At 40.9% G+C, this 13,716-nt stretch overlaps 1 protein-coding gene across 1 annotated transcript; it reads right to left on the reverse strand.

Moving 5' to 3' along the window:
- Nucleotides 1-2,763: 2,763 nt before the first annotated feature.
- On the reverse strand, nucleotides 2,764-10,571 carry LOC116247248 (binding partner of ACD11 1). Its single transcript, XM_031619294.2, has 7 exons — nucleotides 10,412-10,571; nucleotides 9,608-9,711; nucleotides 9,354-9,429; nucleotides 5,108-5,173; nucleotides 4,622-4,995; nucleotides 3,821-3,944; nucleotides 2,764-3,164 (listed from the first exon to the last, which is right to left on the reverse strand). Exons 1-7 carry the CDS (start codon nucleotides 10,415-10,417, stop codon nucleotides 3,144-3,146), a joined length of 771 nt encoding a protein of 256 aa, XP_031475154.1. The 5' UTR covers nucleotides 10,418-10,571; the 3' UTR covers nucleotides 2,764-3,143.
- Between the last annotated feature and the right edge of the window lie 3,145 nt (nucleotides 10,572-13,716).

Raw genomic sequence — 13,716 nt, forward strand, 5'->3', positions numbered from 1 at the left:
AAAAGAGTGCTGGCCAAGCGTTCAAGATTTTTTTCCAAAAACAGTTGTGTGAGGGGCACAACATAATAAAAAGAAAAAAGAAACCCTGCCGAAGCGGAAGCGATAATTACCTTTTCAACAATGTGCGAGACCGACGTCAAGCGTCTCGCTTAAGTTGTAACAATTGAGCTAATTTCTCAAGTTCAACAGAAAAGTCTCCGAACAAGTTGAATTTTTATTGATACAAATATAAGGAACTTGATAAATGAATGTCGAAAGCATATCCCATTACTGCAAGTCCTCTCCATCTCCTCCATAAAGAGAAGAAAAAAAAAAAGAATGAAGCCTATGCGATTAACAATATCAATTGTCTCAGCTCATTCAAGATCTTGGTCACCTGCATCTAGGGTTTTGTGCCCACCATGAGATGAAAACATGGCAACACGCTTACACGGTTCCTTCGGCTGAGCAAAGGTGGAACTATCTGACGCGGATCATGGTATATCTACCCAAATCTGACCCACACTCGGATGTACGGGAAAAAGGGGACGCCGCAAGTGCTTGAGAAAGCAAATTCTGAGCGTCGACCTTTGGAAGGGGTTAAAGTCAAGATTCAAGAAGACGGAACGAGAAATGGCAACCGTTAATCTCGTGAACAGCGGAATGATCGCCATTGGTTGCAAAGTCAAGCGTTTGAAATTTCTGATCAACTGTTTGGTTGCGTAAGAATACATATGATCCCCTCCACCTCGACTTGGTTGCAGGACCTTCACGTGGTGGTTTAGGAAGGTTTTCTAGTTGATTTGGTTTTACAAATAAAGAATGCCACTTTGGAATTCATGGCTCTTTAAGCCTACCCGCTCAATCATGGCGGACGTAGTTCCTACTTTTAAGCCAACCGATCTAACCAAGTGCGTGGGGATGAAAACCAATTATTTGGTAAGAATAAAAGTATGTTACATAACTAACACAGTAGATTTGGCACTTCTCACGCCAACCAGTTATGTTCTAAGAAGGACTTGAGAAAAGTTTAATTTGTTACATATTACGAAAAGTATGCTTATAAATTTGTGGAAAAGACTGTGAATGTTTGTGTCTGTATGGTCTTTTTGGGTCGCCTAGCAACAGCGAAAGCCCAGCTTATAAGTATTTTTCAATTCTTAGATCATTGAAGTTGAACCCGTGATGGGCTTTATTTATACATGTGGTTGGCCCAACCAGCTATGCACCTCAAAAGTTTTAAGTTGACAATATGGTACTAATAAATATGATGGGGTCCCTGCTTCTGACCTCTTGTTTTAAATCACTAAATCAGATGTCAGTGGGCTGCATCCATTACATTCCCCTGTCGATATGTATGTCCAAAAAGCAAACATTGATACAATGTGATCATGACGGTTCGATTTATATATGAAGATGCTGAACATTATAACTAACAAATCTTTGGGCGAAATACAGTTACCCGCTGAATCGAATTCTCCTCAAAACTCAGATCCATTTTAGGAGCTGGCCAGCCGATGCCGACCTCAAGACAAGCCCAAACGACTTGGACCGAACTCAGTTTGGAGCCGCAGCACCGGGTAAGTCAACCTCCACCTCCAGCAAACCCAACAAAGACTGATTTAAACTTCCCGATTTCACTATTAAGGCAAATGTCTGCAAATAAATAAGACACTAAAATGTAGTATTACGTCAATGTGAATATCATTTGAAAGTGGATCTACATGCGTAGCATTGAATGCTCCTTTAGAATATCGGTCAAGCTGAGGCTCATATTAAGGTCTCATATATGTAAGCAAAATAAAGTAATAAAAAAGGGCTCGGTAGCTTTCTTCATGCAGCTGTTTGGTTAGATCGATTTTTTGTAGTTTCCCACTATTCAAATAAAAAATAAATTAAAAGTGTTCCAAGCAAAGGCCAACATCAACATGTATACAGGACGTGCGTTATTATGCTGCGACTCCCCAGCTGCCTTCCTGCAAAAGGGGACAAAATAAATAATGGCTGCTACTCAGCGTCCGTATACGGGAACTGATTCTACAAGAATATGCTCCTCCCGGCGAGGTGATCCCGAGCTCTCAAAGCTTCTGCTTGAAACACGGCAGATGTGAACGAGGTTTGGAGCTCCGATCTATTCAACCATGGATTTATTTAAAGCAATTATAGCCTGAACAAGTATCATCCTCTGAGTATACCGGATCATCGACGCCTTATTCATGGGGATGCAAATGAATACCGACTATTTCGTCGCTTTAATTTGTTGCGGATCAGAAAACCAACCTGACGTCGAATCGTTTTACTTGGCTGCTGATTCTGAACCGTTTTGGTCCATACCATGCACGACGCAAGATACTCGGCAGAAACCAACTTTTGCTGTAAACATACATTTAACTTATCAATTTTAGCGGTTGAGTTATTGAATCGGTATGATATCGATCTAATTTGGGAATTTTTAAAGTTCAATAAGTACTTAAAAACACGCACGAAAAATCGGAAATTAGTAAGCCTGTCCTATCCGGCCAATAAAAGCTAGTTTCGCCGAGACTGCGTTAAACGATATTTCAAAATAGGACTAAAATAAAAGGTGAGGAAAATGGTGTCGCCGGAAAAAGCATGAAACTCGGCCTCTTTCTGCAAATATGTGCCGCCTATTTGTCAAAAGCTATTATGATGAAAACCTTCAACATTAGAAGGACAAGCACGGCTAAGTCTTCGACTTCAACAGCAGTTTCTCTGTTCACCTCAACAAAGCTAACTTTAAGACACTTGGGAGAGGCAACTGAATTGACATCATGGAAACCTTGTTGCTGAATTCCAAGACTGTTCAATGACTTCCTTAAAATACAAGCAGCCAAAGTTTAGTTCTCTATAACCAAAAAAATGCCAATCACTAATAATATTCTAATTGAAATCATGATAAACAATAACGAATTACATACACTTGCACACCCTTCCAAGCAAGAGAGAGAGCGAGGGAGAGAGAGACTGCACACTGCACTTGTTTCCCAGGGATAGAAGAGCTTCGTGTTTTGACAGAAGCAAGCGACACATAACATATTCTCTTTCTTGTCGCTGACTGAACCAAATGGGAGGGGAGAGGGGAGTGTCCTCACACCTCGCCAACACCAACAGCGTCCATATCTAGATACTGCTGGCCGTCAACGTCACGCACTTATCACCGACTCCTGCTTCCACAACACATGAGAACAGTAATTAGCAATTTATGTGAGAGGTTGGACCGTTAGCTGCAGCCCAGCTACAAGAGAACCCTATGGCACCAAACACCTACACCATAAACCGAAAGCGGCCATTCAGAACCATATTTCCCATGTGGTTGGCAGCTGGTACAGGACACCCACCTTGGAATCAAAAGGTCGTCAAGTAACAACGAAGTAAATTCACTCATACAGATCAGCAGGGTGGTTTGTGCCGTGACAGTGTTTTAAGACTTACTTTTTCGGTTTCCACCATGTAGAAAATTAATTGGAACTCGAAAAAGCATGATGTCCTCGGATAATTACATTTAGGACCAGCAGAAAACTACTTTTCTCTACCGTAATGAGAGAGAGCATTTCTGGATATTCGGATTCGGCCACTTACAAAAAGCAAGCGCCCACGCCCCATTTCAGCTGTGTCCAATGTAGACAAGCCTTGATTCTCCCGTTCCTTTTTCTTTCCCTTAATTATTGCATGCAAGTTTTTTGAACATTTTTTTTATGGTATGAGCAAAGAGAAATCTGGCTCACGACAAGCTACGTTTCATTGAATTTGCCAACAACCCTTCTATTCGCACGTGCAGAGGAAAATCTAAGGAGAAGAAGGGCTTTTTTCAGAGACAAACCTTCGCAGTTAAATTGGTAACCGCTAGCTGAAACTTCTCTCTCGTTTTCATGCTTGCAACTTGCCCAGCCTTTGCAACCTTGCTGAAAGCACCGTTTAGCCAGGAAGCTCCTACAGTCACATACCTGAAAGTCATAAGAGCTAAAGTTACACTCATCGCATAAAGAAACAGAAACTAGTTCGTATTAAATGGTTTCATCCGGCTTGCAGTTGGTAGCGGCCTATATATGTGCTCTACCAGTCTGCACAAAGTTTCATGCAAACCGATCTGTACAGACGGATGCGTCGATTCCTTAAACCTTAATACAGGCTTTACCTATTCATCACAAGTAATGGCCAGTTGAAATGACGCTAAAACCACATATTCAACATCAAAATAGGTTAGAAAATACTTACGAAGCTAAAAACCAGGTCTCTGACATCCAAGGTTTTAACGTCACCGACTCACCAAAGAGGCTTAAAATGTGACCTCAAATCCGAGCTCCCTAAAATCATTTTGCATCTTCCTCAGACGAGCAAATGAACTTATAGAGTTTCTGCTTCTTGGAAGTTTTTTTTACTGCGTGTCTTGATCAGAGTAAACGACAGTAACTAGAGCAGGGTGGGTTTTCTGTGAACTAGTCCAACTTAGGCTGGTGATACTGAGACAAACCTATTACCAGTTATGCACCTTCTCTACCGGATCTGATAAGCCCACGCATTTATTGGGTTTTTTTTTACAGTAAAGTACATGTTTAAAGCTGCCTAAATATAACATCACATTTGACAGCAATGGAGATATTATTAAAAAATGAAAATTTACCTGCTACTTTTAACAGCAGTGCCTGTGTCGTTCAACTTCCTTTCTGCTACCAGCAAAGCTGCCATTGTCTTGTCTGATACATGCAATCTTTGATCCACTGACTTCACCTTTTCATTAACAACTGAGATGCCAACATTTAGCTTCTCGGTCAAACCAACACGCCGATCAAAAGCAATGACTTTTGCGGATGCATTGGCGGTTAAACGATGTTTCTCATCAAAGGCCTTGGCTTTATTGACAGCATCCTGCCGTATAGCAGAACCTTTAGCCAGCACGGTTGTAACAACATCTTGTGCTTTACTCACATATATACGAGCATTGTTGGAAGGAGATGTTGGGGCTGCTGGAGCAGGTGCAAGGGCAGGACTTCTATCCTGCAAAAAAGGAAATGGAATATTGAGTCCAAACACGGTATGATTTCTTGTATATAATCTCCAGAGGCATGTATCAGATGGATGCATCATCAAGAGTCCAAAAGTCTCCGACCTCCGCATGAGGTAAATAATTCTCCACTGGCGTTATTCTCACAATCTGGTCTATTATTGTTGCGCCCTGCAACACCAAGAATAGAAAGGGTTAAAAGTGTCATGATAACTTAAGCTACACTGACACATGCCCACACTAAAGTGCACCCACATAGAAAACATAACAGAGAACCAGCATACCATTGGGTCTTAAGATATTGTCCAACTCCAGACTTGGAGCCACCATATGGCGTCAATCCCTAATACTACCCATGGCTACAAGGATAACATCTTTGGAGTTCTATCATCTTGGGATTGATTTAAGACCTAAAGCTGGGTCCCCCATGCTGCCAAGAACAAAAAAATAAAAAACACTAGACCTAAATAAATCACCCACCACTACATCTGACCACGTGGTTAGAGCAGTGGATAATTGTCTCCTAGGGCAGTGGATAATTGTGTCTCCTAGACATCCGAAGATTGATCCTCTGCATATACCTGCCTGCCCACCAAAATGTTGATACCTTGCTATCACTATGGCTAAGACCAATCTTTTGTAGAGCTTTTGTAGAGCCACTACCATTCCAAGCCATTCGCGAGAACAAGATATCAGCTCTTCAAGCTTAAAATTGTGCAACACCCTCAACAATACGGTGTGGAGCATTCCTAGAAACTGACAGGCATAACACCTGAGCTTCAATATGGATGGACCATAATGGCACAAACACCCACCTGGAATTGTCAGGCACCCCCACCGAGTGCCCCATCATCCAAGCATTAAAAAAGGAGGGAAAAATAAAGATTTTAACCTAACACTTTCACAAGGAAATGAAAAACTTCAATCAAAACATGGAGTATGACCCCACGTGCTGTATCTTAAAAAATGCACATATCAGTTCCTAACTTAAGCAATAAACTGTGAATATAATTTAACTACTTCTCCACAGCATTGGGTTATCTCATTAAAATAATAAAATAAAGTTAAAATGTTATGTAGTGTAATTTAACCATATCCCAAACCAGTCGAAGGAAAACGTCTAACACAATCTTGGTTCTCTAACAGCATCCCTTGGTGATGGTATGAAATGCAAAATAGAACTACATTTAGAAAACTGCTTTGCCCTCCTGATCACCTATATACCACTACCACAGCAAAATAGCAATCACTTTGTTACTAATTGTGGCCAAGACAGTTTCCAGTATCGGATTTTATAACACCCTTACCCAGTTGTTCCAGCCGATTTGGCAGAAAATAAAATCTGGAATTTCCCATCATTTAGATAGATTACTGGTATTATATGCATACCAGACCAGGGTAAGGGTCAGCAACAGAAAATCCATGTGTGTTTTGAGGAATGAAGCAGCAGCAACGTATATGAATCACTCAGAGGAAAGACATGAAATGAAGAACCAAGTACTCTGTTTATTGGCTGCTCGCCCTCCTCTCTGCACAAGATTTCAACCCAACCCACCAAGGCATTGTGTTATCTATTGCATAGGGGACAAGCCCCAAGCAAGAAAAGAAGCAAAGTGTCTCCAACAAGTTAGGGAGGAAGTCTACAACTATTTGCCTTCTTCTTGCATTGGCCGTTATTCACAAATACTAACTACTCTGTAAGACAGCTGAATGTCCAAAACCCAATCTGCATAGTTAGTCATCTTAAGGTGGCAGTCTCAATGGAGCCACCTCCAGGCCAGTGAGGCGGTTCCTATGTTACATGAAAAAGATGTAGGTACCTACCTAGAGAGGTAGCCAGCATGAATGATCAATAGAAAGCACATGTGAATTAGAGGTTTGTATGCATGATTGATAAGAGAGATGAACTGAGAAAGACATCTCTATCATGTACACCGTACACTTTCTCTATCGATCAATCAACAACATGGATGGAGTGCCTGCTAAGACAAGGGCTATCTTCTCTCCTTCTGAACCAACACCCCTAAGGGGCCGTTTGATGGCCTGGACATATGGAATTGGAAATATATTTCTAGAAATATATTTCTTGGAATAAAGGAATGAGAAAAATCTTTCTGATTCCCATTTTGATGCGTGTGTGATGAATGAGAAATATATTTCCAGAAATATATTTCTGTGTTTGATGATAAAGGAATATATTCCAGGTTTAGTGAGATAGTGAGATGTAAGAAGGCAAGCTATATAACCATAAAACGGATATAAACAAAAGCTGCATTCAAATTCCTTCAACTTAACATAAACAAAATTTCTAAGTGCAAAAGCCTAAAACTGCTTAAGCGCTTTTTCATCAAATTTCGTAAACTTGAGAATAGGTCAGTAGCGATTTTTTTTTCCCAAAGGTTAAACCCCATTTCATTTCAAGAATTATACACATAGCATTATCAAAATTGCAAAGAAAAATGCATAAACCTTTTTCTGTAAAACAAAATCTTAGAATATGTTGCTAGAATAAACGATTAAAAGTTTTAAACCTGTTTATGAAAATTTCAACAAATTAGTGAGTCAACTTTGAAAATTATGTAAGCCCTAATGTGTCACGGTATTCTCATTCTTCCCCAACTTTTACTCTGCTCTCCATTATTTCTCCAACCGTGAAGTTCCTTGACCACCATCACCGGCCTGTGGCAGCATTCGGTGGCGTCCGGCGGTTTCCAGCCACCGGTGAGACCATCCAAAAAATCAAAGGTAAGTTATTTGGTTTTTCTATTTATTTCCAGTTTCTTCTTCTTCAAGGGCACGTTTGTTGGACGTAGCCATGGATGACGCAGAAACAGAAAATGAAGAAGAAGGAAAAGAAGAAGAAGAGGCGGAATGGAGAAAAGATTAGGGCGTCCCCTCTTTCCCCCTCCATTCTTCATCTGCCTCCCTGCTTCCTCCTCCCCCCTTCCATTCTTCCTCCTCCCTCCTTCCCTTTTCCCTCCACCTCCTTTCTTCCTCCGCCTCCCTGCTTCCTCCTCCCTCCTTCCATTCTTCCTCCTCCCTCCTTCCCTTTTCCCTCCACCTCCTTTCTTCCTTCCCCTTGCTTCCCTTCTTCCTCCTCCTTCCTCCTCCCTCCTTCCCTTTTCCCTCCACCTCCTTTCTTCCTCCTCCTTCTTCCTTCCCCTTGCTTCCCTTCTTCCTCCTCCTTCCTCCTCCTCCCTTCTTCCTCCTTCTTCCTCCTCCTTCCTTCCCTTCTTCCTCGGAGTCCCTCCTTCCTCCCCAATGGGCAAAAAAAAAAAAAAATCCTGAAAAGTTTCAGTTTCCCATCTCAACGATAAAAAAAAAAATTCCATGTTTGATAAAACTGGAAATATTTTTAAAATTTGAAATAAATTTCTTCTACTACAGTAAAATTCCGGCCCATCAAACAGGCTAATGGACTCAGCAAAGTGAAATTCAAGAGCTAACAGTTCCTAAAACAATATTAATTATTTGATCGTTATCTAAAGACCAACAACATGCATTAAAAAACTTGCATCTGCAGATACTTCTTTTATGCAAATATGTGTCATCCAAAACCAGATAGAGAAGTAATCAAGTTTAATTCCAAGCAGCCATTTGGCAATAATTTTCTCATTGGCCACTGTCAAGTCCCATGATTGAAATGTTTATGTCAGCAACAGTAGCACCTGTTTTGTAATTGCATTTCTGTCAGTTCCCAGTACTTCCAGTGTTGCAAAATAATTTTTACACAGGAAACACATTCCATAAGCCTGTGAACAGACTCAGACACTAGATGGCTAGCTGTCAATATGCACTATCGCATGGTCTCCTTTTCGAAGTAATCCCCTCGAAGGTAATCGATCTAAGCCACCCTTGTTCCAAAAGTGTGACTATAGTTGCTGCATGTTCCATTATCGTCACAATTTCGTGAAAACTAAATACACAAAACTAGTGTCTTTCCATAGAAGTAACAATCACCTCCATGAATTATTGGAAGGGATATCGCTCCGGATACTACAGATTCTCCAGGAACATGAGAAAAAACACAGTGAACCACCAAGACATAATTACATAGAGTGACTTATACATGCAATCAAACTCCACCAAGCTATATAATAATGTGACATTGAGGTGAAAAAACAAGTGGTACAGAAGCACCTGAACAATGCTTCCTTATTTTCTAAGAATTACAGTTTTAGACTAATGAAAAAAATGCAGATAAAAGAAGAGAACTACATAAAATGCTATTGGTTGCTTTCAAATGCAAGAAAAAGATGAAAGCTAATTCAATTGCAACACCATCTTCCTTAACGTATAATACAAAATTTCAAACTTCTAACAAACAGATCAAAAGCAAGAAACTACTTACAGACAACTCCAATGCGATCTCAAGGGCTCTGGGCTCCTTAAATGTAACAAATGCAACTTTGGTTTCTCCTACATCTCTGCAAAGAAAACAAAAAAAAAAAACACCTTAGAACATAGAAAGTGTGACGTTCGGAGAACAAAAGAAGGAATTGTAATTCGTCATAGAAAATACGTAGTAAAAAGAAACGGACAGACGATTGTGCTAGAGAACCATAAGGTAACGAAAAACATAAAAGCAGCCAAACTTTAACTCACCTAAGAAGCTCAAGGTGTTCTATCTCGCCCGAAAATGAGAAGAACTCGTGAATCTCCCGTTCTTCTGCTAACGCAGAAAGGTTTGATACACGAACCGTTCTCGTCTGCCATCTCCAGAAAATCAACAAAAACTCAGTAAATAACCAAGGTGGGCAATGCACCAGAAAGATGAAAAAGGAAAACTAAAAGCAACCCAGAGTGATGATCACAAACAACACCGGATCTGAAAATTTCTCACTAAAATATAAACGAACTCCACTACCGAAGACCAAGCAAATCTCTTAAAAAGATTATGAACTCATAGCTCGACGGGTGGCTATTTCCTTACGTTTCTGAAAAATCAAGTCGGAAAACCATTTATCTCCCAGAAAGAAACTGAAAGGGATAGACGAGCATGGAGAGCTCGTTTACCCGAAATTTTATCTTTTCCCTTCACAAAAAGTAGGGAAAAAAGAAAACGTTAAAAACTCCTACATCCGAAAATTCCTCCTTGTTCTCTTCGTAGATGCACGAGAGAGAGAGAGGGAGAACACGGATCCGAAATGTCCCCCATTTTCTCTTCACAACCACGGAACAAGAGACAGAAAGACACAGAAAAGCCATAGATCCAAAAATTTCTCTTTTTTGATATCACAATCAAGAAGAGAGAGAGAGAGAGAAAGAGAGCTCGCAGATCCGGAAATTTCTGCTCCTTACCTCAAAAACCACAGACGAAGACATCGAGACAAGTAGAATGAAAAGGAACTGACAGTTCAAAAATTTCTCCTAGCTCGCTTCATCGCGAGAGAGAGAGAGAGAGAGTACCTCCATCACGCAGGAAGACTGCTGGAAGAAGGAATGTCTCCGTAGATTACTCCCCAACTGCAACGGCAGAGACTCTCTCTCTCTCTCTCTCCCAGCCCCGATGATAGATGTAACTGCCCCCGCGGCCGCCCCGCGTACTCCCCACACTCATTTTATATCTATCATTCAGCCCTCGGCGGCCCCCTCTTCTCCCTCGACGACGGGCTAACTTATAAACCTCAATCGGCTGGGCTGGGCTGGGCTGGGCCGTCGCGCCCCCTTCTACAACAGCTGCACCGCAGCCGTTGACCGCTTGGGACCATGGAACAACACCATTCCGCCAGTACTCCACCACCTCGATAGACTTCGGAGGTTGTAGTGGGACCCATGACGGTCCAAGCCACGCGTCGGATTTGGATCGGCCAAGGACATTAACAAAATCCAGTTCCTGCCACTTTGCATCCGCTGCCAGATCCAGATCCAGATCGGGCCGCCTTCTCCATTCCTTCCTTGTACGTCGACTAACATCGATCCGAGCCATTTCCCTTCATTCTTATATCAAACGGAGTCTCAACCAAATTGGCGACTCTGAATCTGCTAATTCGGCTACTTAATTGAACCATGTAATTCAATCGGTTGTGAAATGGCACAAAGAATATCATTATGTTTGTTCATTAAAAGATAAATAAAGAAAAAAAGCCTGAGTATATAGATAATTATAAAACTCTAAACTTATTTTAACCCCGAATTTGGCTGATCTAAGCTGGTTTTTGTGAGAGTGAATCTAATTATGGAGTTCACAAAAGAAGTGCGTACAGTTGCAAGAATGATTTCCAACTCATCAAATGTAGAACCCACCTACAGGTTCAAACTTGTGCAGCAAATTTTCTCCTTCTTTCTTTTAACGAGTAAAACAATCAGATATGCAAGATCTGAATAAGGCCCACAGTAGTAGAGGCGCACATGGGAGACATTAATTATGTGTGTGTGTGTGTGAGAGAGAGAAAGGGGGTTTGTTTGGATGTGGGATCTAAATTAAGAGGTCGTGTCGTGTGATTACTGTTCCATGAGAAGACAAGACAGATGGGACGTCATGCACACCCTTGTCCTCCTGTTCAGTTCACTGTTTACTACAATCGACCCATCCGATGGCCGGCCGATCAAGAGTGTCATCTGTTCGTTTTTAAACCAATTTTCTAATATTACAATTTTTCATCTGAATTAGATTTTTTTTAACTATTATTTTTGCCAAGTAATGACTTTTTATTACATTTTAATGAGTGGACATCAAATTCAATGGTGTGGATGAATTGGCCAATTGATCGCATCGGCAGCCTCGCTGATTCAGCGACTGAACCGATTCTGACGACGTTGTTCTAAACACAACGGCTACACCAAATCCCACTTTACGTTGAATTGATCGCATCGGCGGCCTCGCTGATTCAGCGACTGAACCGATTCTGACGGCATTGCTCTAAACCCAACGGCTACACCAAATCCCACTTTACGTTGGCAAGCGAAGGAATAATACGACACACACATTTTGTCCAATACTACTTGCTGTGATTCCATCCCTGAAGAGTCGCTATATCCAAAGAGGTGGATCTAGTGGGGTTAGTCATAGCTGGCATAGCATCCAGACAACACATATGTTTACAAATACTCTTGATTGCCAAATTTTTAGGTGAGTGATAAGATTACGACTTATAACCCAGCAATGAGCCGAACAAGGCATCTCATTCTTCTTACCTTTCAGAGGTCCTGAGTTGTGTTAGTGTTAGTGATAATAGCAATGTACCTTTTAATTTAGGCATTGACCACTTAAAACATATAATATTAATACTCCTACGAATTAAAGATACACCTTTTCATACACCCTTAGCTGACCATTTAAGCTGTAGCAAAGCGCTCATGACGTGATGGCTGCTTCAAAACGAAACCTTCAGACTATGATTCTCAAATTTATATTGTTTGGACCACAAATAGTTTGAGAGCTGCTTTTGAGCCTCAAGTAATTTTTCTCATACCATAAAAAGAAGAGAAAGAGAGAGAGAGAGAGAGAAAAAAAACTTGACCAAAACAATGGACCCTTCATAAAACATTTTGTTGTCGATGCATGTTAAACCTTTTCAAATACTAGAGTGTTTCCACATCTCACTTCCCATTGTCCACCCACCGTCACCAAGTGCGTTAGTGGAGAAACTGGATGCGTTTAAGGGTAAGTTTCAACTGCAGTAAAAGAGACTTAGGATTGGCCGAGTGCATTTTTTCCTCTTTTAATAACAATCATACCACTTAACTGCCCAATCTCTCTAGATGCATCATTCAATCTCATCGTTTGATTTTCAAATCAAATTTTAATGGGCTCTTTGGTAATGGGCACAGTAACAAATTGTTTCATATCTATGTCTCAATTAATTTTTAATGCAAATTCATGGAACAGTTTGGTTAGGATAAATTCATAAAACAGTATGCAAACGACTCCTTAACATCCTTATTAATGAGTATAGTGGCTTCATTCCATATGGTTGTCTACCTGATTTAGAAGAATCCTTTCTTCCTTTACAATTTTTAAAATTCTCCTTACATGTTTGAACTATCTTACATTTAAAAGAAATTGCAGCTGTGCCTAACTTGAGGCTTAAGGTTTCCAGAAAGGCAGACATGATAATGACGTTAATAATAGATTCGACAAATTAAGCTGCTCGGTAAAAGATTAGAGTCATCGTAGCTGGTGCATGCTGCCCAAAAATGACTCCGACGGGAACGACGAGAACGCATGACAACACCGAAGGTGGGCACCGCTGCTGGAGAGAATCCAGTCAAGCGATCATTCGCGACAAGACATACGAGCCGTCAACCTTACGCACCTGCTGATTATTTGTTGTTTGACACGTAATCTGCTTTCTTCTCATCAAACCCTTCTCAGTTTTGGTTGTTGGAAGTAAAAAAAAAATCAGGCCTCCATCGGACCTCCTTTTTCTAGACGCATAAAATATTTGACCAAGCTGCCAAGTCCTTGAGGAAACTGCCGGGTAGGAGGTACATATTTGAGAAACTTTTACATCTTCCTGCCCCTGCCGTTACGAGGCTTCATCTGTTTGTCAACGAACTTTAGGTTTATTGGCGACGAATTGTTTTGTTAAAATAGGATAACGATAAAGATTCCCACCGGATTTTGCTAAATATAAAAACCAAACACAGAAAAACAAGCTGCATAATTGCACACGACAACACGGCATGATGTAGAATGTGATCAAGCATGTCCGCAACTACAATTACTACTCTTGGACCAAAACTGTCGTGATCAATTTCATGATTTGAAA

The sequence above is a fragment of the Nymphaea colorata genome, chromosome 2 (assembly GCF_008831285.2).
Source record: "Nymphaea colorata isolate Beijing-Zhang1983 chromosome 2, ASM883128v2, whole genome shotgun sequence".
In the NCBI taxonomy this organism is placed as follows: Eukaryota; Viridiplantae; Streptophyta; class Magnoliopsida; order Nymphaeales; family Nymphaeaceae; genus Nymphaea; species Nymphaea colorata.